General features: G+C 46.2%; 1 protein-coding gene across 2 annotated transcripts in view; it reads left to right on the forward strand.

Moving 5' to 3' along the window:
* LOC147422052 (putative prolyl 4-hydroxylase 4) overlaps positions 1-25,645 on the forward strand; it is a 72,067-nt gene that overhangs the window by 29,612 nt on the left and 16,810 nt on the right. For both annotated transcript variants that reach the window (XM_086502472.1, XM_086502473.1), the window contains one exon: positions 14,718-14,775. In XM_086502472.1, coding sequence (XP_086358598.1) covers positions 14,718-14,775 — 58 coding nt within the window. The remainder of the gene's footprint in view (positions 1-14,717; positions 14,776-25,645) is intronic.

The raw sequence follows: 25,645 nt of genomic DNA on the forward strand, positions 1-25,645 counted from the left end.
CATGATTGTTTCCAAGGTATACATGGCCACGCTTGCCCGCATCAAAAGTAGAGAAACACTCCTTGATAGGAGTCACATGAAATGAAGCACCGGAATCAACAATCCAAGTCTGGGACAATGCATCATTGACAGAGCATCAATAAGATTACTCTTGGTGATTTGCATGTCCTGTGAATGAAAATTTAGAGAGGCATCAAAGTCATAAGTATCATCATCTGACAAAGTGGCACACAAGATGTACTCTACATCTGACAGCTCCTCAATCACGACACTAGGAGCCACATTGGCCTTCTCTTTGTCCTTTGAGCTATCCTGTGCATCTGCCTTGACTTCCTTCTTCTCTTTCTTTTTGTCTCCACCATTCTTTTTCCTTTCTAACTCAGTTTTATAGTACCTGCAATCGGGTTTTTTGTGACCTTTCCTGCCACATTGATAGCAAGTCACATCACCCTTGCCTTTGTTTGCATTTCCCCTTTCTTTACTCTTACTCTTACTCCTTTGTGTATAAGCATTCTTCTTTTCTGTCCTGCCTCTAACCATGTTGGCAGAGCTGCCTCCCTCTCCACTTGCTTTCCTCCTGATTAAGATAGAACCCCTAACACCATCAATGGTCAAATTGGGGTTATTGGACAACGAAACCACCAAAGTTTCCCATGATTCAGGGAAGGTAATAAGCAAGAAGGTAGCTTTCAGCTTATCATCAAAAGGGGGCAAGCCAGAATCCTGTAACTGCGACTAAGTACCTGCGAACAATGAGAAGTGCTCTGCGGCGCTCTTGGACTCATCTAATTGCATGCCAACAAGTTTTCGCATCAAGTGCACCTGGTTGACAGGCGTTGTATTTTCATACATTCCCTTTAACTTCTCCCACACATCAAAAGCAGTCGTGAGACCTTTCACATCAATGACGGTCTCATCTGTCATGGCCATTTTAATATATGTAACGGCTTTCCTGTTCATGCTAACCCATGCTTCATCTGTCATATTCTGTGGCTTCACCTGTTCAAGTGCCCCTTCGCAATCTTTAAGAAATAGGATTCCTTGAATCCTGTCTTTCCAAAGATCAAGACCTGTTCCATCGAACCTCCTAATTTCGAAGAGGTTCTTCACATCCGAAGAAGATGAGGCCATAGTTGCACGAAATAAGAGTGATAATACGCTGAATTTTAGGCAAAATGCGCAAAAATCGGAGTATAGCCTCACAGAGATGTGCACTACAACTCTAAATGGTCACAGGAGCAATTTGGGGCAAAATAGGACGATTTGGGCACAAAATTCAATTTCTGAAATTTATGCGCAGGAAATTTCAGCGAGCGAATTTGTGCTCGAAAACAACAAATGTAGTTGTTTTTAGCCTCAGAAGACATACATAAGGCTAATACACAGCCTTTAGAAGCATGTAAGCACAAAAGCCCCAATTTGTAGCATCAAAATTGCATGAAATTGAGCCACAAATGGTTGTACATTGACAAAATTTGTCAAATGTGCGTAGATTGCATCAATTTGCACTTTCCCCAATGTAATCGCACCATAAAAACACATGCAAAAACCTACGTAAATCTGAGATTTGCTTAAAACACTTGTTTTAGGGCTTGTTTTTCTGCAATTTCAAGGTTTTCGGGTAGCGGGGACTTGGCAAAAGTATTCCCACACCTTAATACATCATTTGCAAAGCCTGTATTTTGTTGTCATAACCTGTAATTTCCTGTTTTTGACTTAATTTCAGCCTGTTTTAGGTCAATTTTGGTTGCCGGGAGCTCTCTAGTGTCCGGGGACGAGTCCTTTGGCGACGAAATTGCAAAATGTCGCGTGAAAGTTGACCTTCTTGGCTGAAATTCAGCGTTTGCAGGTTTGGGGGCAAACCCTAATCGGGCTCTGATACCAGTTGATGAGCGCGCGGCGGTGTGTGCAAATGAAAGAGCTCGCGAGGAAGTGCAGTGTGTGTGCAGAGAGGGGAGGCAAAGGCCAACAGGAGAGGAAGCGCTAGCAGAAGAGAGAGGGCTCACGTTTTTGGGGAAAACTCAATAAGTAAGTTTTGGGTTTTCCCACTTTTATTATAAGTGACCTTTAATATGAACCTGAACAAAGTATAAAAATGTACAAAAAGGGGTTATTTAGGCCTTTAACCCAACAGCCGGTCCTCTTCCTCTTCAGATCATCAAATTTTAGCCACCTACCCTTTGCTGTTTTCTCTGTTTTCAGCCCATCAAGGGTAGTGACTTTGATTACCCACCCTCCCCAGACCCTTTGCATTGCTCCGGACCTTGCCGGAAGCGTACGAGCACGTCAAAAATCGCTGGACAGCAGCGTTTTCATCACCTCGTAGTTGTGTTTTTTGGGTGGACAACAGCCACATGATTTGTGTTTCTCACACAGGATGAAGGTACCTCTTGCAAGGACACCATCCGATGGTGGTCCATGCGGTCTCTCAGTGACTGCTGCAGTACGGTATCTTCGACATCAGCTTGATCATCTACGGGCGTATGATCCTTGGGAGATCCATTCATTCCGGCCATCATTCGGCGGTTGCACACTCCAGATGGGGTGGTGACTTGTGGTTTGCTATGGACACATCTATGCATATCAAAGAAGTTCACACGAGATATGGCCATGCTCATGGCATATGGGATTCTGACATTCCCAGAGTAGACACCACCATCTTGGGTGGACAAACACTTACCACTTGACCTCGACACGTCAGATCACTTGCTTACACAGGAGCATCTACATGGACTTAGGGAGAGGATCTTGGATCTCTTCTTGGATAGGTTCATTGCTTGCATCTACAGACTGGAGTGGGACTTCAGTTCTTTGGACTCTCTTGGAGACTTTACCCGCGAGATGCGGAGGATCAGGCATCCCGCGACTACATCCGGAGTCACCCAGAGCTTGGCTTGGATGGTATTGCAGTTGCTCTTCTACACTCTTGATGATTTGGATTGCTACCTTCAGAGTTTCTGACACTCACCTTATAGCAGACTTATCCCCCAACCTCGGCAGTAGGTCACTCCTAGCTCATTCACATTGAGAGCCACACCGAGTTGCGGTTTGGTGGCGTTGTTGGTGCGGATTCTGTTTTGGTTGACATGGAGGATTTGAGGCAGGAGATACAGGCAAGATGGCACACACATTGGTTTGGCCTTTCCACTTCTTAGAGGATCTTCACAGCGGTAGTGAAACGAACGAGGAGAGTGGATCTCCCAGCTACATGGACCGCCTATAGACTCGCGTCAAACGAACCACCCGACCATAGCCACCATCCGGCAGCTCCCCCGTGCTCGGACCAGCGTCCGAGGACGTAGGCGTGCACCTGTAAGACCGAGTGTCCCATACCACCCGGCCTCACCTCCTCGAGGTGACCTCGCGTACTTCTAGCCTCGCGGGCTAACCACTGGCACTCTGCCAGTGGGGGTCGACAACTGCAAATGAGGCCTTGACCTCCCTTTTTTAACAATGGCCGGCCACATTGGCCGTGTTCACACTACGTCAGCCCGGACACTGGACGCCCATCCCGACGGCGTCTGGGCTAGATGATAGATCCCCTCTGCTGTGAGCGGGACATAACATACTTCCCCCCTTAAGAACCATTGATGTCCTCATCAATGAAGTGGGGATACTAAGCCTTCAAAGCTCTAACAGGTTCCCAAGTAGCAAACCTTTCAGATCGACCCTTCCATTTAATTAAGTACTCGTCATAAGCCTTTTGGCGCGAGTGACGGGTACGATGATCTAAAACTGCTTCTGGTTCTTGAGGAATATACTCAGTTTGCATATCTTGCCATACATTTTCCTCGATAGGCACAACAAAGTCGGCTTCACCCAATTTCACTTTAAGGCAGCTGACATGAAACACTAGATGTACACTAACATCCGAAGGAAGAGCCAGTTTGTAGGCAACTTGGCCAATTTTCTTTGTGATCAAGAATGGACCACAATATCTAGCTGAAAGCTTATAATGCTTTCCTGTTCGCATAGTCTTGGAATCCTTGGGTATCTTCAGATGGACCCATTGTCCCACATCTAGAGTTCTTGGAGACCTCTTTTGATTAGCATAAGTAGTGACTCGATCACGAGCCGTTCTTATACTATCCTTAGCCAATTCGAGCATTTCTTGCATGTCATACAGGAAATCACGAGCTTGGCGTTCCTTGACTTTCTCTAAGCCAATAGCAATTGGGGATTTAGGCTCAAATCCATACATCATCAGCATGAATGGGCTAAATCCAGTAGCAGAATGCTTGCTACTATTTATAGGCAAACTCTAACTGTGGAAGATACCTTTCCCAATCAGACTGCCTGTGAGAGACATAAGCTCTCAGCATGTCCTCTAACGTCTGATTCATCCTCTCAGTTTGTCAGTCAGACTCAGGATGGTCAGAGGACGACATACTCAACTTAGTCTGAAGATGAGCAAACACATCTCACCAAAATCAGCCAGTTAACTTAGTATCTCGATCACTGACGATATCCTCTGGCAGACCATACAGCTTATAAAGCTAATCGACAAATAAAACTGCCAACTCATGGCTTTTTACTGTCGACTTCGTTGGTATAAACTTCGCCTTTTTTGTGAGTCTATCGACCACAACCCAAATAGCGTCATTGCCCTGACTAGTATTTGGCAGACCAACGATAAAGTCCATGGAAATACTCTGCCACTTGGCATCTGGGATTTCCAATGGATGTAGCAGGCCAACTTTTCTAAGACGCTCTGCCTTATTGACCTGACACTGAGCGCTTCTCTTCACATAGCTCTCGATGTAAGAGCGCATTCTTGGCCAATAGAAATATCGCTTGACCAAAGCCAAAGTTCTTTGGATGCGTGGGTGCCCAGCGCTAGGAACATCGTGGCATTCACACAAAATCCTTTGTCGAATCTCATTGATTTCCGGCACGCAGACTTTACCATTTCTGAACAATAGTCCACCTCTAATGGAATATTGTCATTGTCTCGTCTCTCTGGCACGACTCACTTGGGTCTCCGGATCACCCAAGCCTGTACACGAGTCATGCCCCACCTCGACCTCGTTCCATATCTTGCCAAAATGGCCATCGGAACGACACAGCCCTCGGAGAGAGAGATAGAAATCCGTCGAGATTTCAGCCATAGACAAGGCATTAACCTCAGGAATCTGGCTGAGTGCATCGGCAACTCGATTGCTGGATCCTTTTCTATAACAAATCTCAAAGTCAAACTCTTGCATAAGCTCAACCCATCTAGCCTTGCGGCCTCTGAGATCACCCTGATCACAGATATAGCGCAAGGAGTGATGGTGTGTCCATGCAACAAACGTAGAGCCATACAAGTAGTGCCGCCATTTCTTCAGGGCGTGGACTACGGCGTAAAGCTCCTTTTCATACGTTGGATAATGCATCTCAGTGTCAGAAAGCTTCTTACTTTCAAACGCAACAGGACGTCCATCCTGGTATAATGCACCAATAGCATAAACACTAGCATCCGTTTCAACCACAAACTGTTTGCTAGGATCCACAATGTGCAATATTAGCGCAGTAGTCACCAAGTGCTTTAGTGTCCGAAAGCTCTCGTCGAGACGCTCATTCCAGACAACATGGAGATTACCTTTACGATGAGGACTCGAAGTCTTTGGCCCTTTCACCCCTCCTTCTAAAAGTTGCGTAAGCGGAGCAGCAACTTTAGAATAATCCTTGATAAACTTGCGAAAGAATCCAGTAAAGCCTAAAAAGGACTTTACTTTGGCGTACATTCTTTAGAATGGGCCAATTTCGCAATTTATCCAACTTTTAGGGTCAACGCGAATTCCATCGCGAGTAATGATGTGACCCAAGTACAGAAGCTCTTTCCGAAAGAATTCACACTTAGAAGCCTTAGCGTAAAGCTTCTCAGTTCTCACTACTTCGAGAACAGTGCGTATATGTGCTAGGTGCTCAGACAAACTTCGGCTGTAGATCAAGATATCATCGAGAAATACAACAACGAAGTTGCCTAAAAATGGTCTCAGCAGATCATTCATCATTTGCTGAAACGTAGTTGGAGCATTGGTCAGACCAAAAGGCAAGACCAAGAACTCATAGTAACCGTAACGCGTATGGAAACCTGTCTTAGGAATATCTTCCAGTTTGATCCGTATCTGATGATAGCCTGATCGCAGGTCTATCTTCGTAAAATACATGCAATTTATTCAACCCTTTGTAATCCACGCAGAAGCGCATAGTGTTATCCTTCTTTTGAGAAAGTAACACTGGCGCTCCCCATGGGGACTTACTTGGCCGAACAAAACCCCTGTCAAGATAATCTTTCAGCTGTCGCTCGTTGAATCTCGTCCTCCTCGGTTTTACTAAATCGATAGGGTTGCTTTGAGAAGGGCTAACTAGCAGTCACTAACTCAATGCCATGATCTACTCCTCTCAAAGGCGGCAAGCCAGCAAGAGGTAGATCATCAGGAAAAACATCCTTGAAATCAGTCATGATTTCTCGGATAAGGTTGGATTCATCGGAATCTCCAAGTTCAACAAAAGAACATGAAACATGTTTACGAAATTCAGTGACAGAAGTACCAAGCACTAATGAATCAAACCAAGCAAATGGTACACATTGATAAAAGTCAACATCAGAAGACTTTATTTCTTTATACATTTCCAAAGCAGTAAGAACTAGTATTGCAAAAACATTATTTACAGACTTTTGATTACAAAGCGACACAGATACATGAGGCATGTCCCGCTTAACAAAAACAAGAGAGTGATGTACATAGTCTATATACAATGAGTCTTGTTTATCATAAAACCATGGAATTCCTAAAATAACATCTGCTCTGTCCAAGCGCATGATGTGGAAATCCAGGTTCTCTTTGTAATCGGCCAACTTGAGCGACAAGTCTGGAACCATCCGATTTCATACATCCGTATCCTCGCCATGAGTCATCTTCACGCGATACTCATGGTCACTGTCCCGCGTCCGCAGGCTCAGTTTCTACACCAATTTCGCATCCACAAAATTGTGTGAGCTTCCATTATCAAGGAGTACGGTCACGTCGTGACCATTGATCTTCCCTGGGAAACGGAGAAAATCGTGCTTATCAAACACTTTGGTGCTAAAAGTACAGTTAGTGTATGAACTGTGCGCTAAATGATGGATTTCAATTTGAATGACATCAGAGTTACCTGAGATCTCGTGAATTTGAACCGAAGGACGACCTTGCGGTTTCTATGTCTGCTTCTTCTTGGGGCAATCCTTGATTTGGTGACCCGTCTGGCCACATCCGAAGCAAGCCCTCTTCTTTACTGCATCAGCAACTGAAGCATTTTTGGCTTTCTTCTTCTCCTGAGAAGATCTCGGCGGTGATTTGGATTTATGCTGGAATCGGGGTCGCTTCCTCGAAGCACCCTCACCGGATTGATGTTCTGCACTTCTTTTCTTCTCATAGTTTGCTCCATTTATTAAATGGAACGTCCTAGCCTTTGCCACTGCATCCTCGACATCAGTCGGGGCTTTGTCCTTGATTAAGTCCCAACGGTAATCCTCATGTAATCCGAGCAGGTACATGTGCACCGCGTGTGTAGAATCCACCTGCAAAAGGTGAGCGCCTCTTTGAAAGCTGTCGTATACTTATCAAAAGACAGAGTTTTCATCGAAAGACTCTGCAGTTTGGCATAAGCTTTCAAAGGGTCCATTTTAGCGAAATCCCTCTTGAATTTCACACAAAAATCAGCCCACGTCGTAGGCTTCTCTGTCATGTCGCGCCACCAGGTATGCGCCTTACTGCGCAGATAGAGAGGAATCGTCTGAATCCTCCATTCATCATGCTCCCCATGGAGGTCAAAATACGTGGTCCACTGATGCAACCAGTTATTTACGGCCAATTCCGCACACTCCTCTTCACCTTAGAAATTTGTAGTTTTATACAGAATCGTGGCAGTCGGACCACCCTGTGAACGCCCAAAAGAATCTACGTCCGCAATTGCTGGAGATGGGTTTCACCCTCGAAAGTACGCGCAGCCATATTTTCTAAAGTAGTAAGCCGGGAACTAAGCCCTTGCACGACCCCTTCGTGAGAGGCTAAGCGAAGGTTCGTCTGAACGTTCGCGTTTTCCAGAGCAGTAACACGCTGGTCGAAACTCTGGAAAGTACTTGAATCTATGTGTAGAGAGCATGCGTGAATGGAATTTGAACCTTACCTGGTGCGTCGTCACGCTACACATCCGAGCTGGAGGAATCCATGGCAAAGTCCGTGAAAAATTGGAAGTTTCACGCGAAACTCGGCTTTTTTTGCACTTTTCGATCGTGAAAAGTTGAACTTCGAGGAGCTCTACGCGTCCGCGTGAGCGTCCGAAGGCAAGCAAGTGATGGTGGGAGCGCGGGAGCGCGAGCAGGTGAGAGGGAGGAGCAGTAGAGAGAAGTAGAGAGCTGAAAAATGAGTTTCTCTGTAGGAAAACTCAGTCTCTGTAAGTGACTTTTAATAAAACAAAGGTTTCACATTCACCCTTTTAAAAAAACTTAAGGTGTCCTGGCCACACTTAAAATAAAAGGGTTACTTGATTTAAACAAACCAAGTTTAAGTGATAGCGTAAAAAAAGACTTAAGCGCATGCTAACAAAATATCGAGCGCTGGTCTGCCTACGGATGCCACGTGGAAGTAGAGAAGCATGGCACGCCTTAATTCGTGCCGCACACGCAATGAGCGCTCAATTCAGCATCCACGCTGGAAGGAAAAGGATCCACGCTGGCATAAATTTCTCTGTGCAAGGATCCTCTCTCTCTTCGATCCACCTTGGAGGTAACAGGGAGGAGAGCCTCTCTCTCTCTCTCTCTCTCTCTCTCTCTCTCTGCACTTCGCACAGAGGAGCATGACAGAGAGATTTGAAAGAATACAGTATGCTGAATTTTAATCTAAAACCAGCAAGTTAATGATAAATACACTGATTTTCATCGAAAACCAGTAAATTCAGTAAAAATCCTCTGATTTTCAGCACTTCCACCTGCTGAATTGCTGAATTTTATCAAAAATCAGCGAAAAACACATTAAATTTCACCTGCAAACATGCTTATGAGAAGAAAAACAATTAATTAAATAGCCAATTCATCATAAATTGCATGAAATAAAGACTATCCGACTTAAACCAATATGTAGGTGTTCACACATTCCATCCCGTAGCCAACTTGGCTCTGATACCATGAAACGAATGAGGAGAGTGGATCTCCCGGCTACACGGACCGCCTACAGACTCGCGTCGGACGAACCACTCGACCATAGCCACCATCCGACAGCTCCCCCGTGTTGGGGCCAGTGTCCGAGGACGTAGGCATGCACTTGTAAGACCGAGTGTCCCATACCACATGGCCTCACCTCCTCGAGGTGCGCGAGCCTCGCGGGCTAACCACTGGCACTCTGCCAGTCGGGGTCGACAACTGCAAATGAGGCCTTGGCCTCCCTTTTATAACAATGGCCGGCCACACTGGCCGTGTTCACACTACGTCCGCCCGGACACTGGACGCCCATCTCGACGGCGTCTGGGCTAGATCCCCTCCCCTGTGAGCGGGACATAACAGGTAGACTTCTCAATGTGGCTTCCCTACTTATACAGGATGATTACGGTGCAGACAGCTTGGTCTGACCACACCTTTTCTCAGAGGCCCTTCACAGCGCAGGCTATTTAGTCCAGCTTCTGTTGGCGCGAATTCTGTTTTGGTTGACATCGGAGGATTTGAGGCAGGAGATACAGGCAAGACGGCGTAGACACATTGGTCTGGCCTTTCCTCTTCTCAGAGGATCTTCACAGCGTAGACTTCTCAGTGTGGCTTTCCTACTTATACAAGATGATTACGGTGCAGACAGCTTGGTCTGACCACACCTTTTCTCAGAGGCCCTTCACAGCGCAGACTGTTTAGTCCGGCTTGTGTTGGCGCGGATTCTGTTTTGGTTGACACCGGAGGATTTGAGGCAGGAGATACAGGCAAGAGAGCGTAGACACATTGGTCTGGCCTTTCCTCTTCTCAGAGGATCTTCACAGCGTAGACTACTCATTGTGGCTTCCCTACTTATACAGGATGATTATGGTGCAGACAGCTTGGTCTGACCACACCTTTTCTCAGAGGCCCGTCATAGCGCAGACTGTTTAGTCCGGCTTCTGTTGGCGCGGATTCTGTTTTGGTTGACACCGGAGGATTTGTGGCAGGAGATACAGGCAAGATGGCGCAGACACATTGGTCTGGCCTTTTCTCTTCTCAGAGGATCTTCACAGCATAGACTTCTCATTGTGGCTTTCCTACTTATACAGGATGATTACGGTGCAGACAGCTTGGTCTGACCACACCTTTTCGCAGAGGCCCTTCATAGCGCAGACTGTTTAGTCCGCCTTTTGTTTGCGCGGATTTTGTTTTGGTTGACACCGGAGGTTTTGGAGGCATGAGATACAGACAAGACGGCGCACACATTGGTCTGGCCTTTTCTCTTCTCAGAGGATCTTCACAATGTAGACTTCTCAGTGTGGCTTCCCTACTTATACAGGATGATTATGGTGCAGACAGCTTGGTCTGACCACACCTTTTCTCAGAGGCCCTTCACAGCGCAGACTGTTTAGTCCGGCTTTCCTTGATTCAAAGGAGTTTACAGCGTAGATTGCTACATCTGGCCTTCGTGGAGTTTTACACAGCTTAGCCACCTAGCCACACTGGGTTACAGGTTCATGCGTGGACAGGCTTCCGGTCATTCTCATGACGGTTCCTGTCACGTGACACATCCAACCCTATGTGTCCGTGGACAAGCTACAACATGACCAGGGTTCAGTTTAGTCAAGTCAGTCTAGAATAGGAAGTGATCTGGCACTTTTGTGAGTCTTTTCGCAGACCGTGCATGTCCAGACACTTAGATTAGATGCGTATCCTCTGGTTGCACACATTGTGATCATCAGCATTACCATCAGATTCCATTAGGATCATTTTACAGAGCAGAAAACCTATTTTCCCTATTTTTGACATTTTTCACTTATTTATTAAGTGACTTTGTTGGGAACTGGGTAGGGCAATTTGCATAAGATAATATATAAGGAAACCAGAGCTAGCACTTTCTGGCAGAAGAGGCAGCAGGAGCATTGCTCAACAAGCACCTTCTCAAGCAAGACTACCCCAAGAACCCTGGCGTTTCCAGCCTAGAAGCCCTAGCGTTTTCAGCATGGGAACCCAGCGAATTTCAGCTTTAAGCCTCAGCACCCCGCACCCCAGCGTTTTAAGGACTGCAGACCAGCGTTTTTAGGGACACAATTCAGCAGTACGAAGATCAGCAAATTCAGCGTTTTCAAGCAAGTCAAACCAGCGTTTTCAGCCAAGACTTGCAGCAGATTCATCCATTAAATCATTGTTTTTGCCAGGCTGTAGCAGCGTTTTCATCAGCCCCAAAGCAGCGTTTTCAGCAAGACAGCAAGTACGCAGATCAGCCCCCGCTTGGAGACAGGAACCGATTCATAGCACTCAGTTTTCAGCCTTAGCATCGTCGGCCTCGACATCGCATCACATTAGCTTTGCATCAGCATCTTGTACCAGATTGTGCAATCAATAGCATAGGCCTCTCTCGCCATCGAGAGAGGGGCCCTTGGAGGAGGGTTTTCTGGTGTCGTATTCTTCTCTTCTTTATCTCTCAGTCTCAGCACCTTCATTCACCATGTTCATCACTTTGTTTGTGATCATTTGCACTCTCTCATTAAAGAACAGAAGGCTCTTCCTTCCGTAAGTAAAAGGAACCTTGAGCACAGTTTGGAGCACTCATCTTGAGCAAAGTTCAACATTCACTTCCGTTGCACCTTATAGTTCGTGGGCTTCTCCATTTTCTCCAGACGGTTTGACTATAGACACCACAAATCCTATTGGGCAGGACACTTGCAGGTCTATTGGCACTCCTTTCACGACAAGGAGTTGTTTTCACACTCAGCTCGGGACCTTCATGCAGTATCTTCAACCTGTATCGGCGGAGTATAGCAATTTGCTACATTGCTCGTGACAGTACTTTACCATGGAGATTTCTTGGCGGTCAAGACACCCCAGACTGCTGCTACACTCGCGGAGCTCGCCGGAGTATTGTCCTCCACTGGACATCGCAGCAGACATCTTCATCATTTGCCTCACATCTTCAGCTTCATACGGTTTGTTGAGCATCAAGTGCTCAGAGGGGATTTTAGATTTACACCACTATGCTGCTTCACACAGGTCTAGGGCACTTCCTTGTACAGCTAGTGTCTCCGGGCTGGCCACCCATAGCATAGGTTGTACCTTGTTTGGCTGCCCGAGTTTGGGGCCGGCCGCCCACTTGAGTTGGGCGCCCACCTTGGGCACTCATATATATGGGGCCAAGGGGGTACACATTTCATTATCATCATCTGATCATTGTACAGGTCTTCTATTCTGGTAGTCAGTGGATGGCTGATCGCCCCTTCTTCCCCACACCAACGTCTCTCTCTCTCTCTCTCTCTCTCTCTCTCTCTCTCTCTCTCTCTCTCTCTCTCTCTCCCGCATATGCATACATTCTACATTGTCCAGCCCCCATCTTTTTGGGCCGGCCGCTCACCTTATATTGGGCACTCTATTTCATTTACTCCATAGTGGGTCGTGGGAGCATATTTTGCACTGCTCGACCTCCCCCTTGGGCACCTATATGTGGGGCCAGGGGGGTACCCACAGTCGGACACATCTTATACGTTGTATTGTAGGGTCTTCTGCTTTCGGGGCTGATCGCCCCCTCCTCCCCACATCTAGCGTCTCTCTCTCTCTCTCTCTCTCTCTCTCTCTCTCTCTCTCTCTCTCTCTCTCTCGCTTTGACTCCATGATCGAGCTTGCCACCGACAAAGTAAAAGAAGTCGAATCAAAGGTCACCCAAGCCCAGCCGCCTTTGCCAAAGTACAGACTTGCGTGACAACTTAGTTCGGCAAACAAAGACTTCAAGAAGAAAATGCCCTCAAGGTTCGCATTGGTGGGCTCCCCTCGCCATGGTGCATCATCAAGGACACTCTCGAGGAAGCGATCACCAAGCTCAACGACATCCTTCAACCAATTAACATCAAGCCTGAAAAGGTTTCTTGGATCAACGACACACACAGGCAAGTGCCACCCGAATACTGTCTTCTCACTTTCAAAGAGAGAGAGGATAAAATGCATTTACTACAACAAGCCTGACTCCTCAAAGGGACAAAGATTTGGATCAACGAGGAGCTGACAACAAATCAATTGAAGATAAAAAAGAGCGAGCTCAAGAAGATGCACGAAGCCCGCAAGCAAGGTAAATGGGTAGTCTATCGAGGTGGTAAAGCCATCATTCAAGAATTCAGAGCCCCTAAAAAGGCTCTGTCCAACCCCCTTAGATTTTGTTTTCTTTTTTCCCTTTTCTTTTACCCCGATGATTGGACCTCAGTCCTTAACTGATATGTATCCGATGGCTTCACTTAGAAGCAATGAGTTGATGTAATGTCTTTTGTGATGGTCCCATGGGTCATATATGACCTACGTGGACGATAAATCTCTCTCTCTCTCTCTCTCTCTCTCTCTCTCTCTCTCTCTCTCTCTCTCACGCTTCCGCACACGTGCACTCACAAAGGTTGGCTCCGTTCTCGAGTGACTTGACACGTCAACAGTTTGTGACACACGAGCGGGCTAAGAGAGAGAGAGAGAGAGAGAGAGAGAGAGAGAGAGAGAGAGAGAGAGCTTTTTAATGTCTATGTGAGGCTGAAGTCGGCCTATGAGACAAATCAAGTATACATGTGTATGTGCTCCATCTATCGGAAAAGACAAAATAGTTCAAAGTGGTACAGAATAAAAGAAAAGGACTTCTGGTGGATGATGGAATCTATGAGGATGGGTGGAGCGCTAGCACTAGGGATATGTGCATCTCTATATGCTCAGGGTAGTACAACCATGCGAATGCATCAATCTAGCTAGCTACTAATGGGGGGATGTAAAAATGTGGTACATGGTAAAAATGTGGGGTAGGTGTGACTTGCGAGAGAAAAGGCCAATGTGACAAACTAGTGACATTGCACCACCAAGTTCCGACCAAATGGAATAGATCCCGGCCGAGTGGCCTAAACCCTAGCAGAAGAAGGAGAAGCATAGAAGGTTTACCAACTTACAGATTACTGCCGACTGGCCCAAAAATAAAATGTGTTAGGATTAAAAATCCTCACCCCCAAATTACAGTAGGCTCCTCTATGTTGTACAAAAGGAGTGAATAGAACACTACATTGTGATAATATAAAGGACTCACACACCCCACACACACAAGAGAAAAGAGTATTTAGAGATTGAGATAAAGATTTCCCTTTTCTTCTTCTTCTTTCATTAACTGATACTGAAAGATCTACAAAACATAAGCAGGAGTATAGCATAAATATATTCATGTACAACACTCACCGTGAAAGGATGGGTGAGAGTGCTGGCAAGAAAAGTGTTCCATTATTCTTGGTAGGTAGACCACATTGGTGAAATGAATGTGTAATGTCAGTCATCATGATCCTCATGTCTGCTAGCATTTGCGAATGATAAATGTCGATGGTGAGAAGGTTTTTTTTTTTTTTTTTTTTTTGGGGGGGGGGGGGACTGGAAGTGTCGGCATCGAGGTCTATACTTTTAGGGTTTTGTGTTTCTGACTTTTTTCATCATCATTGACTCATTTGCAATGAGGAACATTCAATCCTTAGCTTGCACAATAAATTCTCCAATTGCTACATGGTTTGAGGAGCTTTTGCTGTCCGTGTAGGATGAAGTGGTTTCAAGGATTGAGGACAAGATTGCGATTTGGACTTTTCTTGGAAAAGGTATGCACAGCCCTTGAAAATGATGTGCTAACAAAATCTATCAATTTGTCACATACTTTGCTTTCAGCAACCGATGATTGAAAGGCATTTGATAGGCTGTTGTAGTGCAATGGTTCAATTTTTTGGTGTTTGCAAACACACTATAAAATTTTCAAGCCCTATAAAATATTTGAACTGGAGGAAAAAGTACAACATTCTGTACAGTTTTCTTACATCAGAGTTTTTGTAATTTTCCAGACATGATATTATTCTGATATGTAGATTTAATGCAATCTTTTTTATTGTCTGGATTGACAGATGCTTGCCTTAACCAAAACTTTTGAAATTACTCAGATGTGTACTACATCGTTAATTGTAAATGAACCTACATGTACGTTACCAGTGTTTTCTCCATTTGGAGTCACCTGGGCCAGAGAGAGAGAGAGAGAGAGAGAGAGAGAGAGAGAGAGAGAGAGAGAGAGAGAGAGAGAATTATCGTCCACGGAAATTAGATATAACCTATGGGACCAAAAACAAACATTACAACGGATGCGTTTTGTGGCAAATCGCACTGATACATATCAGTTGAGGACTGAGGGTCCATTGGAAAGATGGAAAAGAAAAAGGGGGGAAGACAAAAACCTAGGGGGGGTCATCTGTGGGGGGGGGCCGATTTGTGATTTCGAAACTCCTGGATGATAGCTTTACCACCTCGGTAGACTGCCCATTTACCTTGTTTGCGGGCTTCATGTACCTTCTTGAGCTCTTCACTTTTGCATTTGAGTTGCAGCGGAGTGAGTTCTTCTACGATCCAAAACTTGGTACCTTTGAGAAGACGTGATTGTTGGAGAAGCTTGAGCCGACCTTCCCTACCTGAATTCCAAGATGGCATGCCCTCGTGCTATAGGTTTGTCAGGGCCTCTCGAGGTGATACAATCTATTGCATTGTAGTCGAGCTTGATCGGCTTGAGAGTCTCGTTGAGGAAATTGATGCGATCCGACAAGTCATTCTTGGTTGTTTCCAATGCTTGGGTTAGCCCGCCAATGCAGATCTTGACAGTATTATCTTCTTGAAGTCGTTGTTCTCGAAGCTCTACTGTCACACATGTCTTCATCTTCGCAAGTGTTGCCAAGTGGGTTTCGATGGCCTTGGCTTCGACTTCTTTCACTTTGTTGTTTGCAAGATCGTCCATAGACTAAAATCGTGCCTCAAGCTTGCTAAGGCGAGCTTTGAGATCGCGATTCTCTTCCATGATCCGATCGAGATCTGCTTGGAGGCGCTCGATTCGATCGAATTTGCTCGGTGCCGCTAAGACTTCAGCAAAGCTGGGTCGTGTTCGCCCAACAGTCTTCGGGGTTTTTTCTTTGGTCGTCATGCTTCCAAAGGGAAGCTTCTTTTTGTTGAGTGCCCACACAGAACCGAGATTCTGTTGAACTATGGGAACCTCTTGTGGGAACCCCTGCTTATGTTAGGGTTTTATGATGAGGTGTGAAATCGCTTATTGGGGCGGCGGTTGCACGGGCCGACGAGGGCATTGATAGTGTCGATAACAGGGCGCGGCTCTATAGGAGCTGACGCGGGCGGTGGCTGCAGGGGCCGACAGTCGACGAGCTAGCAGTGAGCAAGACGAATCGACGGCGTTGAGCAGCGTACAGTGAGTAGGCTTGGGAGGGAGCAACATAAGTCGAGTGTGGAGTGCATCGTGTTGTAGCAAGCTCTGGTTCTCGGATTTGTAGCAGGTGCGCAGGTAGGTTGGGGTCGGGTCTGCAAGGATTTTTTGGCTTGAGCAGGACAAGGTTGGGAGTTAACGTCCCCCCACAGGGCCGCCCTCGTTCAGGGAAAGACAGGAAGGGAAGAGAGCTATAGAGAAAGAAAGAAAGAAAGAAAGATATATTAACGTCCTGTTGAGGCCAAAGCTGACCTATAGGACAGATCACAATACATCTTTGGTTACATTGTCTTCCATCATAGCAAAATGAAAATAAAATAAAACTACCTCAGTAGCTCAGAGCTCCATGGTCATGAGCTTACCATTACAACATGTATTACCCATGCTTTCTACATATAAAGAAAAGAAAGATGTGCAATCAGGTTTCTTTAGTCTCCTGTTCTTGAGGTGGTGATTTGTTGACAAAGTCTCTAATGATGGCTCTTCCTCCTCTATAGACTGCCCACTTCCCCTTTTTCCTTGCTTCTCTTACTTTTTCTAGTTCTGTTGATCTGTTCTTTAGTTGGGTAGGTGTCAGCTCATCTGATATCCAAACGGATGTACCTTTTAATGACCTTGTCTGCTTCATGACTGCTATCTTTTCTTTCATATCATAGTAGAAAACCTTTGCCTGTTTCCCTTTGACTTCCACATGCATTGGCTCTCCCAAATCGATGAAGGGGACCACCCGAGACAATCGTTTAGTCAGTGTATCTGTCTCTACAGTATATTCAGATTCATCTTGTTCATCTTCATGCCTTTGCGTGTCCAACCCATCGGGAAGACCTCCAATTCGAATATGTCTTTCTATGCTCTGTACTCTCTCTTTTTCTTTAATAACAGACAAAACTTCATCAGAGAGAGAGAGAGAGAGAGAGAGAGAGAGAGAGAGAGAGAGAGAGAGAGAGAGAGAGAGAGAGAGAGAGAGAGAGAGAGAGAGAGAGAGAGAGAGAGAGAGAGAGACGAAGAAGAATGAGAAGAAGAAGAAGAGAGTTTTAACGTTGTAGGAAACTATCCCAAGTGACCTTAAACATCTAGCCGACGAGGAGTTGAACTCAAGACCATAGAGAGAGAGAGAGAGTGAGACAAACACGGGGAGTGGATCTCCGACTACATGGACCGCCGTTTACAGACACGCGTCGGACAAACCACCCGGCCATAGCCACCATCCATTAGCTCTGCCGTGCTGGGGCCAACGTCCGAGGGCATAGGCGTGCACCTGTAAGACCCAGCGTCCCATACCACCCGGCCTCACCTCCTCGAGGTGACCTCGCGCACTCCTAGCCTCGCAGGCTAACCATTGGCACTCTGCAAGTGGGGGTCAATAACTGCAAATGAGGCCTTGGCCTCCCTTTTATAATAATGGCCGGCCACACTAGCCGGGTTCACACTACATCCGCCCGAACACTGGACGCCCATCCCGACGGTGTCTGGGCTAGATCCCCTCTCCTATGAGTGGGACATAACATACTTCCCCCCTTAAGAACCATTGATGTCCTCATCAATGAAGTGGGGATACTGAGGTTTCAGAGCTCTAATTGGTTCCCACGTAGCAAGCCTTTCAGGTTGACCCTTCCATTTAATTAAATACTCATCATAAGCCTTTTGGCGCGAATGACGGATACGATGATCTAAAACTGCCTCTGGTTCTCGAGGAATATACTCAGTTTGCATATATTGCGATACATTTTCCTCGATAGGGACAACAACATTGGCTTCGCCCCATTTTACTTTAAGGCGGCTGACATGAAACACTGGATGTACACTAACATCCGAAGGAAGAGCCAGTTTATAGGCAACTTGGCCAATTTTCTTTGTGATCAAGAATGGACCACAATATCTAGCTGAAAGCTTATAATGCTTTCCCGTTCGCATGGTCTTGGAATCCTTGGGTATCTTCAGATAGACCCATTGTCCCACCTCTAGAGTCCTGGGAGATCTCTTTTGATTAGCATAAGCAGTGACTCGATCACGAGCATAAGCAGTGACTCGATCACGAGCCGTTCTTATACTATCCTTAGCCAATTCGAGCATTTCTTGCATGTCATACAAAATATCACGAGCTTGGCGTTCCTTGACTTTTTCTAAGCCAATAGCAATCGGGGATTTAGGCTCAAATCCATACATCAGCATGAATGGGCTAGATCTAGTAGCAGAATGCTTGCTACTATTGTAGACAAACTCTAATTGTGGAAGATACCTTTCCAAATCAGACTGCCTGTGAGAGACATAGGCTCTCAACATGTCCTCTAATGTCTGGTTCATCCTCTCAGTTTGTCCGTCGGACTCAGGATGGTCAGAAGATGACATAGTCAACTTCGTCTGAAGATGAGCAAACACATCTCGCCAAAATCGGCCAGTGAACTTAGTATCTCGATCAATGACGATGTCCTCTGGCAGACCATACAGCTTATAAAGCTGATCGACAAATAAAATAGCCAACTCATGGCTTTTTACTTTCGACTTCGTTGGTATAAACTTTGCCATTTTTGTGAGTCTATCGATCACAACCCAAATAGTGACATTGCCCCGACTAGTATTTGGCAAACCAACAATGAAGTCCATGGAAATACTCTGCCACTTGGCATTCGGGATTTTCAATGGATGTAGCAGGCCAGCTTTTCTAAGGCGCTCTGCCTTATTGACCTGACACTGAGCGCATCTCTTCACATAGCTCTCTATGTAAGAGCGCATCCTTGGCCAATAGAAATATCGCTTGACCAAAGCCAAAGTTCGCTGTCTCGTCTCTCCAACACGATTAGCTTGGGTCTCCGGATCACCCGAGCCTGTACGCGAGTCATGCCCAGCTTTGACCTCGTTCCATATCTTGCCAAAATGGCCATCGGAACAACATAGCCCTTGGAGAGAGAGATAAAAATCCGTCGAGAATGCCTCGCATCTCACTTGTCCCATGCGTGGTAGCAAACTGAGCTAAAGTCAGCCGCTGGGATCTACTTATTCATCCAATTCTGGATTCTTGTCGTCCAAGTCCACCTCTTGAACGGTTGGTTCTTAGGCTTCTTGTTTACCAAGGAGCCTATCCATGTAGATGAAACCGAGCGGTACTTGTCAAAATCCCTTGCTCATTGTCCCCCACAAAAGGCAGGTACGGGTGGGATGTTAAAATCGTGATGGAGAGTTGTCATCCCTACAGAGGTTGACCTTGCTCCCTTTCCGATCAACATTTGCATCTCAGTGGCGACGAGGCACTGCAAAGAGTGAAGGACACGCTGATCGTGGGCACCCATAATTTCCGCACCATAACAAATTACTGTTTACACGCACGCCTTAAAAAACAGTCTGTCGAGACCATATTGGGATGGCTCGGTTTGCCAGTAGGTGCTGACATGCGAATAGGCTTTTCCTCCCCTTGTCCGCTCGCTCCTTGACGATGCGTTCAATGAAAAAGGTCGAGTCTACATCGATGCCAAGGTACTTCTACGTTTCACCTACTGCAACCATCTCACCACCTAGAATAAAGATCCTCATAGAGAGATCCTGCAGGTCTCCGTGGAACACCGTGACCATGCATTTATCAATTCCAAAGGTCATGCCCCAGGTCTTTGCCCATTCACTTACCTTGTCAAGGCGCGTTTGTAGGCTTTCAGGAGAGTCAGCAAGTAGAACCAGGTCGTCACCAAAAAGGAGTCCTTTAATTCTCTTGAGGAGGTTAGGTACTTCCAGGCCCCATGTTTCCCCATCTGCATCTAAAATATCGTTAATGTATATATTGAATAGACAAGGCGATATCAGGCATCCTTGGCAGACTCCCCGCTGCAACTGAATCGAATCCGACAGTTGCTCCATGTGTCAGACTTTAACAAAGGTGGACTTGTAGAGCGCTTGGAAAAATCTAAGTGCTCGACCTTGCATGCCAGCCGCAGTGAGCTTTAGGAACAACGCCTCGTGCGGTACTGTGTCGTACTGCTTCTTGAAATCAATGTAGGTTGCATAGGTTGGTTTCCCATCCTTATGACGGAGTTTCACGATCTCCTTCAGACATGCAACTTGCCCTATGCATTCCTCATTAGTACGGAATCTTGCTTGGCCGGGATTGAAGAAGTTCCTCTTTTCAAGTATCTTAGTGATCCGCCTAATCACGACCGTAGTAAAGGTTTTTTATGGCAACGGAGATTAACGCGATCAAGTTGGCGAAATGGGTCTCTCAAGGGAATAGTCATGGCCCTAAGAGTGTAGATAATTCTGGCCTCTCGTAGTCCAGAGGAAACTAGTGACAAAAGCGTCTGCCTTAGGATTCTTGGTGCATAGTCCTGGTCGTTCTTCTTGTGCACTTTTCTGGTGTATGAGGAGAGCGGCCGGGCGTGCCCTATCCGATTCCTAAAACAAAACAAAACAAAATTTCAGCCATAGACAAGACATTAACCTTAGGAATCCTGCTAAGTGCATCGGCAACTCGATTGTTGGATCCTTTTCTATAACGGATCTCAAAGTCAAACTCTTGTATGAGCTCAACCCATCTAGCCTTCCGGCCTCTGAGATCACCCTTATCACAGACATAGCGAAAGGAGTGATGATCTATCCATGCAACAAACGTAGAGCCATACAAATAGTGCCGCCATTCCCTCAAGGCATGGACTACGGCATAAAGCTCCTTCTCATACGTTGGATAATGCATCTCAGTGTCAGAAAGTTTCTTACTTTCAAACGCAACAGGACGTCCATCCTAGTATAATGCCACAACAATGTCATAATCACTAGGATCCGTTTCAACCACAAACGGTTTGCTAGGATCCACAATGTGCAATATTGGCGCAATAGTCACCAAGTGCTTTAGTGTACGAAAGCTCTCGTCGAGACGCTCATTCCAGACAACAGGGAGGTTACCTTTATTGTGAGGGGCCGAAGTCTTCGGTCCTCAACCGGTAGGGTTGCTTTGAGAAGGGATAACTACCAGCCACCAACTCAATGCCATGATCTACTCCTCTCGAAGGCGGCAAGCCAAGAGGTAGATCATCGGGAAAAACATATTTGAAATCAATCATGATTTCTCGGATAAGGTTGGATTCGTCGGAATCCCCAAGTTCAATAAAAGTACATGAAACATTTTTATGAAATTCAGTGACAGAAGTATCAAACACTAATGAATCAAACCAAGCAGATGGAACACATTGATAAAAGTCACATCAGAAGACTTTGTATCTTTATACATTTCCAAAGCAGTAACAAATGGTATTGCAAAACTATTGTTTACAGAAATCTGATTACAAAGTGAAACAAATACATGAGGCTTGTCCTGCTTAACAAAAACAAGAGAGTGATGTATATACAATGAGTATTGTTTATCATAAAACCATGGAATTCCTAAAATAACATCTGCTCTATCCAGGCGCATGATGTGGAAATCTAGGTTCTCTTTGTAATCAGCCAGCTCGAGCGACAAATTTGGAACCATCCGATTCCATACATCCGTATCCTCGCCACGAGCCATCTTCACACGATACTCATGGTCACTATCCCGCATCCATAGGCTCAGTTTCTGCACCAATTTTGCATCCACAAAATTGTGTGAGCTTCCATTATCAAGGAGTACGGTCACGTCGTGACTATTGATCTTCTCGGGGAAACGGAGAAGATCGTGCTTATCAAACACTTTGGTGCTAAAAGTACAGTAAGTGCATGAACTGTGTGCTAAATGATGGATTTCGACTTGAATGACACCAGAGTTACCTGAGATCTCGTGAATCTGAACCGAAGGACGACCGTGCGGTTTCTTTGTCTTCTTCTTGGGGCAATCCTTGATTTGGTAACCTGTCTGGCCACATCCGAAGCAAGCCCCCTTCTTCACTGCATCAACAAATGAAGCATTTTTGGCTTTCTTCTTCTCCTGAGAAGATCTTGGCGGTGATTTGGACTTTTGTTGGCTTCGAGGTCGCTTCCTTGAAGCGCCCTCACCGGATTGATGGTCTAAACTTCTTTTTTCTCATAGTTCGCTCCATTTATCAAATGGAACGTCTTGGCCTTTGCCACTGCATCCTCGACGTTAGTCGGGGCTTTGTCCTTGATTAAGGTCCAACGGTAATCCTCATGTAATCCCAGCAGGTACATGTGCACAACGTGCGTAGAATCCACCTTGAAGAAGGTGAGCGCCTTTTGAAAGTTGTTGTATACTTATCAAAAGATAGAGCTTTCATCGAAAGACTATGCAATTTGGCATAAGCTTTCAAAGGATCCATTTTGGCGAAATTCCTCTTGAATTTCACACAGAAGTCAGTCCATGTCATAGGCTTCTCTGTCATGTCGCGCCACCAGGTAAGCACCTTACTGCGCAAATAGAGAGGAATCGTCTGAATCCTCCGTTCATCATGCTCCCCATGGAGATCAAAATACGTGGTCCACTGATGCAGCCAGTTATTTACGGCAAGTTCCGTACATTCCTTCTCCTCCCCTGAGAAATTTGTGGTTTTGTACGGAATCGTGGCAGTTGGACCATTCTGTGAACGCCCAAAAGTAGCAATCTACGTCCGCAATTGCTGGAGATGGGTTTTGCCCTCGGAAATTCGCACAGTCGTCGACTGAGCTGTATTTTCCAGAGCGGTAAGTCAGGAACTAAGCCCTTGCACGACCCCTTCGAGAGAGGCCAAGTGAATGTTCGTTTGAACATTCGCGTTTTCTAGAGCGGTAACACGCTGGTCAAAGCTCTGGGAGGTACTTGTAATCCATGTGTATAAAGCATGCGTGAACAGAATTTGAACATTACCTCGCGTGTCGTCATGCTGCACGTCCGAGTTGGAGGAATCCATGGCAAAGTGTGTGAGAAACTGGAAGTTTCCCGCGAAACTGGGCCTTTTCTGCACTTTTCGATCGCGAAAGGTTGAACTCCGAAGAGCGCTACGCGTCGGTGTACGCGTCTGGAGGCAAGTAGGTGATGGCAAGAGCATGGGAGTGCGAGCAGGTGAGAGAGAGGAGCGGTGAGAGAGAAGAAGGAGATCCAAAAAGTGAATTCTCTGCAAACCGGTGAGTTGCTGTAAGTGATTTTAATAATGTACAGGGTTCAAACTGTACCTTAAAAAAGGTCTTGGCCATGTTAAAACAAAAGAGCCACTTAATAAATAAAGAACACAACCGACCATATAGCGTTAAAAAAAATCAACGAGCAGCCAACGCTTACGAACGCGTGGAGAGAGGGAAATCGAACGCCAACGAGAGTGAGCAGTTGACGCGTGGGAGGAGGGAGAGATCAATTTGGGCGTGTGTCCGCTCGTGCAAACCACGCGAGAAAGGCCACGCTGGCTTTTTCTCTCCTCTTGCGCAAACACTCTCTCTCTCTCTCTCTCTCTCTCTCTCTCTCTGCGTGAAGGGAAGGCAGCAGCACGCGTGAAGGGAAGGGCAGCGTGAGGGAAGCTCTCTCCGTGAGCAGGTCTCAGGACAGCAGGGCAGCGAGCAGGCCCTCTCTATCTCTCTGCAGCAGCGCGCGCAGGGTGAGCAATAGCGCGCAGGATCCAGAGTCATTGGACACAGCAGTTCTATTATCCAAGGTTACACAGGCAGCATAGAAGGGAATTGACAACAGCGAGCAGCAGCGCAGGTAGGTCTCTCTCTCTCTCTCTCTCTCTCTCTCTCTCTCTGGGTATGCAGTAGAGAGATATGGATCGTTCGGACCCTGAGGGGCATCCTGACACCCCCCGGTATCCCCTGTGAAGGGAATTAATCTGAACAATGCATTCAGTCCTGACATAAGAATGCCATTCAATAAGTATGTACGGAGAAGAGCGAGAGAGGTTGGCCAAACGCCTATCTCAGTCAAGAGATTGTCAAAATCAGCCCGCACATGAGCTGCACCAGTGGACAAAGATGAGATGTATGCTTATGTGAAGGAGGAAATGGCAAAGGTTGAATCCCGAATACTGGAATGTATGACTGCATTTAAATCGGAGATTAGGGGAGAAATGCACACCCTTGGGATCTCTATGTGTGCAAAATGGAAGGAGAAGATGCAAACATATGAAGGCAAATCACAGAAGGAGATGACAGCTCAACCCAAGGCTGAATTGGTCCCTCTTGAGGGAAAGATACACGCTTTCATGGCCAAGGACATGTTTAAATTGTTACAAGAGGGGTTGAAAGCTGAAGGCAAGGCCATGAAAGAGGCATGCAAGCAGGAGGTGTCCACGGCAATGGAAAATGAGATTAAAAAAAGCAAGGAGGCAATTGCAGCGGTGGAAGCAAGTGTGTCAAAAGTGCAAGAGAATGTTGAAAAAAAGGTACACACATGGGCTGAAATGGCGAAAGATGCGGTGGACAAAGAGGTGAAAGAATGCGCTCCTTGGATTGAGGTTGTCAAGAAAAACAATGCATGCCCTCTAATCAAACGGAAGTGATGAATGCTACACTTGAAGAGGAAGCCAAGCGCAAAGTTAGGGCCCTCCACGTTAGAGTGGTGGGATGGGAGGAGGCAAAGACCGCCAAGGAGGATGCCGCAGCTTTATGTAGCAAATTGGGAGTTGAGTCGTCATTAGTGCTGGATGCATGGTGGGTTGGGGATGTGGCAGACAAAAGGGGTCGTATCCTTATGCTGAAATTTGAGGACATGGGGAAAAAGAATACATTCCTGGCCAAACGATCAGCATTGAAGGGTGAGAAAATCTACCTGGATGAGGATCTTACCCCCGCCCAAGTTGCACACCGTAAGGAATGTATGCCAAAGGTATTGGAAGCCCAAAAACAAGGAAAGTTTGCTGTTTATAGAGATGGACGGGTGATCATTGCCGAGCGGAAGGCTCGTTGACGGTTAGCCACCCATGAGACATTGAGATGCACGGTGTGGAATTGTAACAGGTCGCTCAGGTTAGATGCAGGATACTTCGAGGATACATTCAGGGAGGTGGACCTAGCTATTTATACAGAGACTCATCAGTGTGCAGGGAGACGACTACCAGATGTCCGTGGCTATAGATGGGAATCCGTGTTCCGTCCACAGCCCCGGACGCCTGGAGGTACTCGAGGCTCAGGAGGGGTGGCAATATTATATAGAGATGCCTTGCATGACAGAGTACATATTGTACATAGAGACCCTGAGGCACGCTATATGTGGATTCGAGTACGCAAGAGATGCAATAGGGACTTGTACATTGCAGCATGCTATTTTCCACCGGCTCATTCGCGTTATGCTTCTCATGGGGAATCACCGTTTTTGCCGTTATATGAGGATATTGTGAGATTTG

This window comes from Adiantum capillus-veneris, chromosome 27, assembly GCF_014529385.1.
Source record: "Adiantum capillus-veneris isolate H3 chromosome 27, ASM1452938v2, whole genome shotgun sequence".
NCBI lineage: Eukaryota > Viridiplantae > Streptophyta > Polypodiopsida > Polypodiales > Pteridaceae > Adiantum > Adiantum capillus-veneris.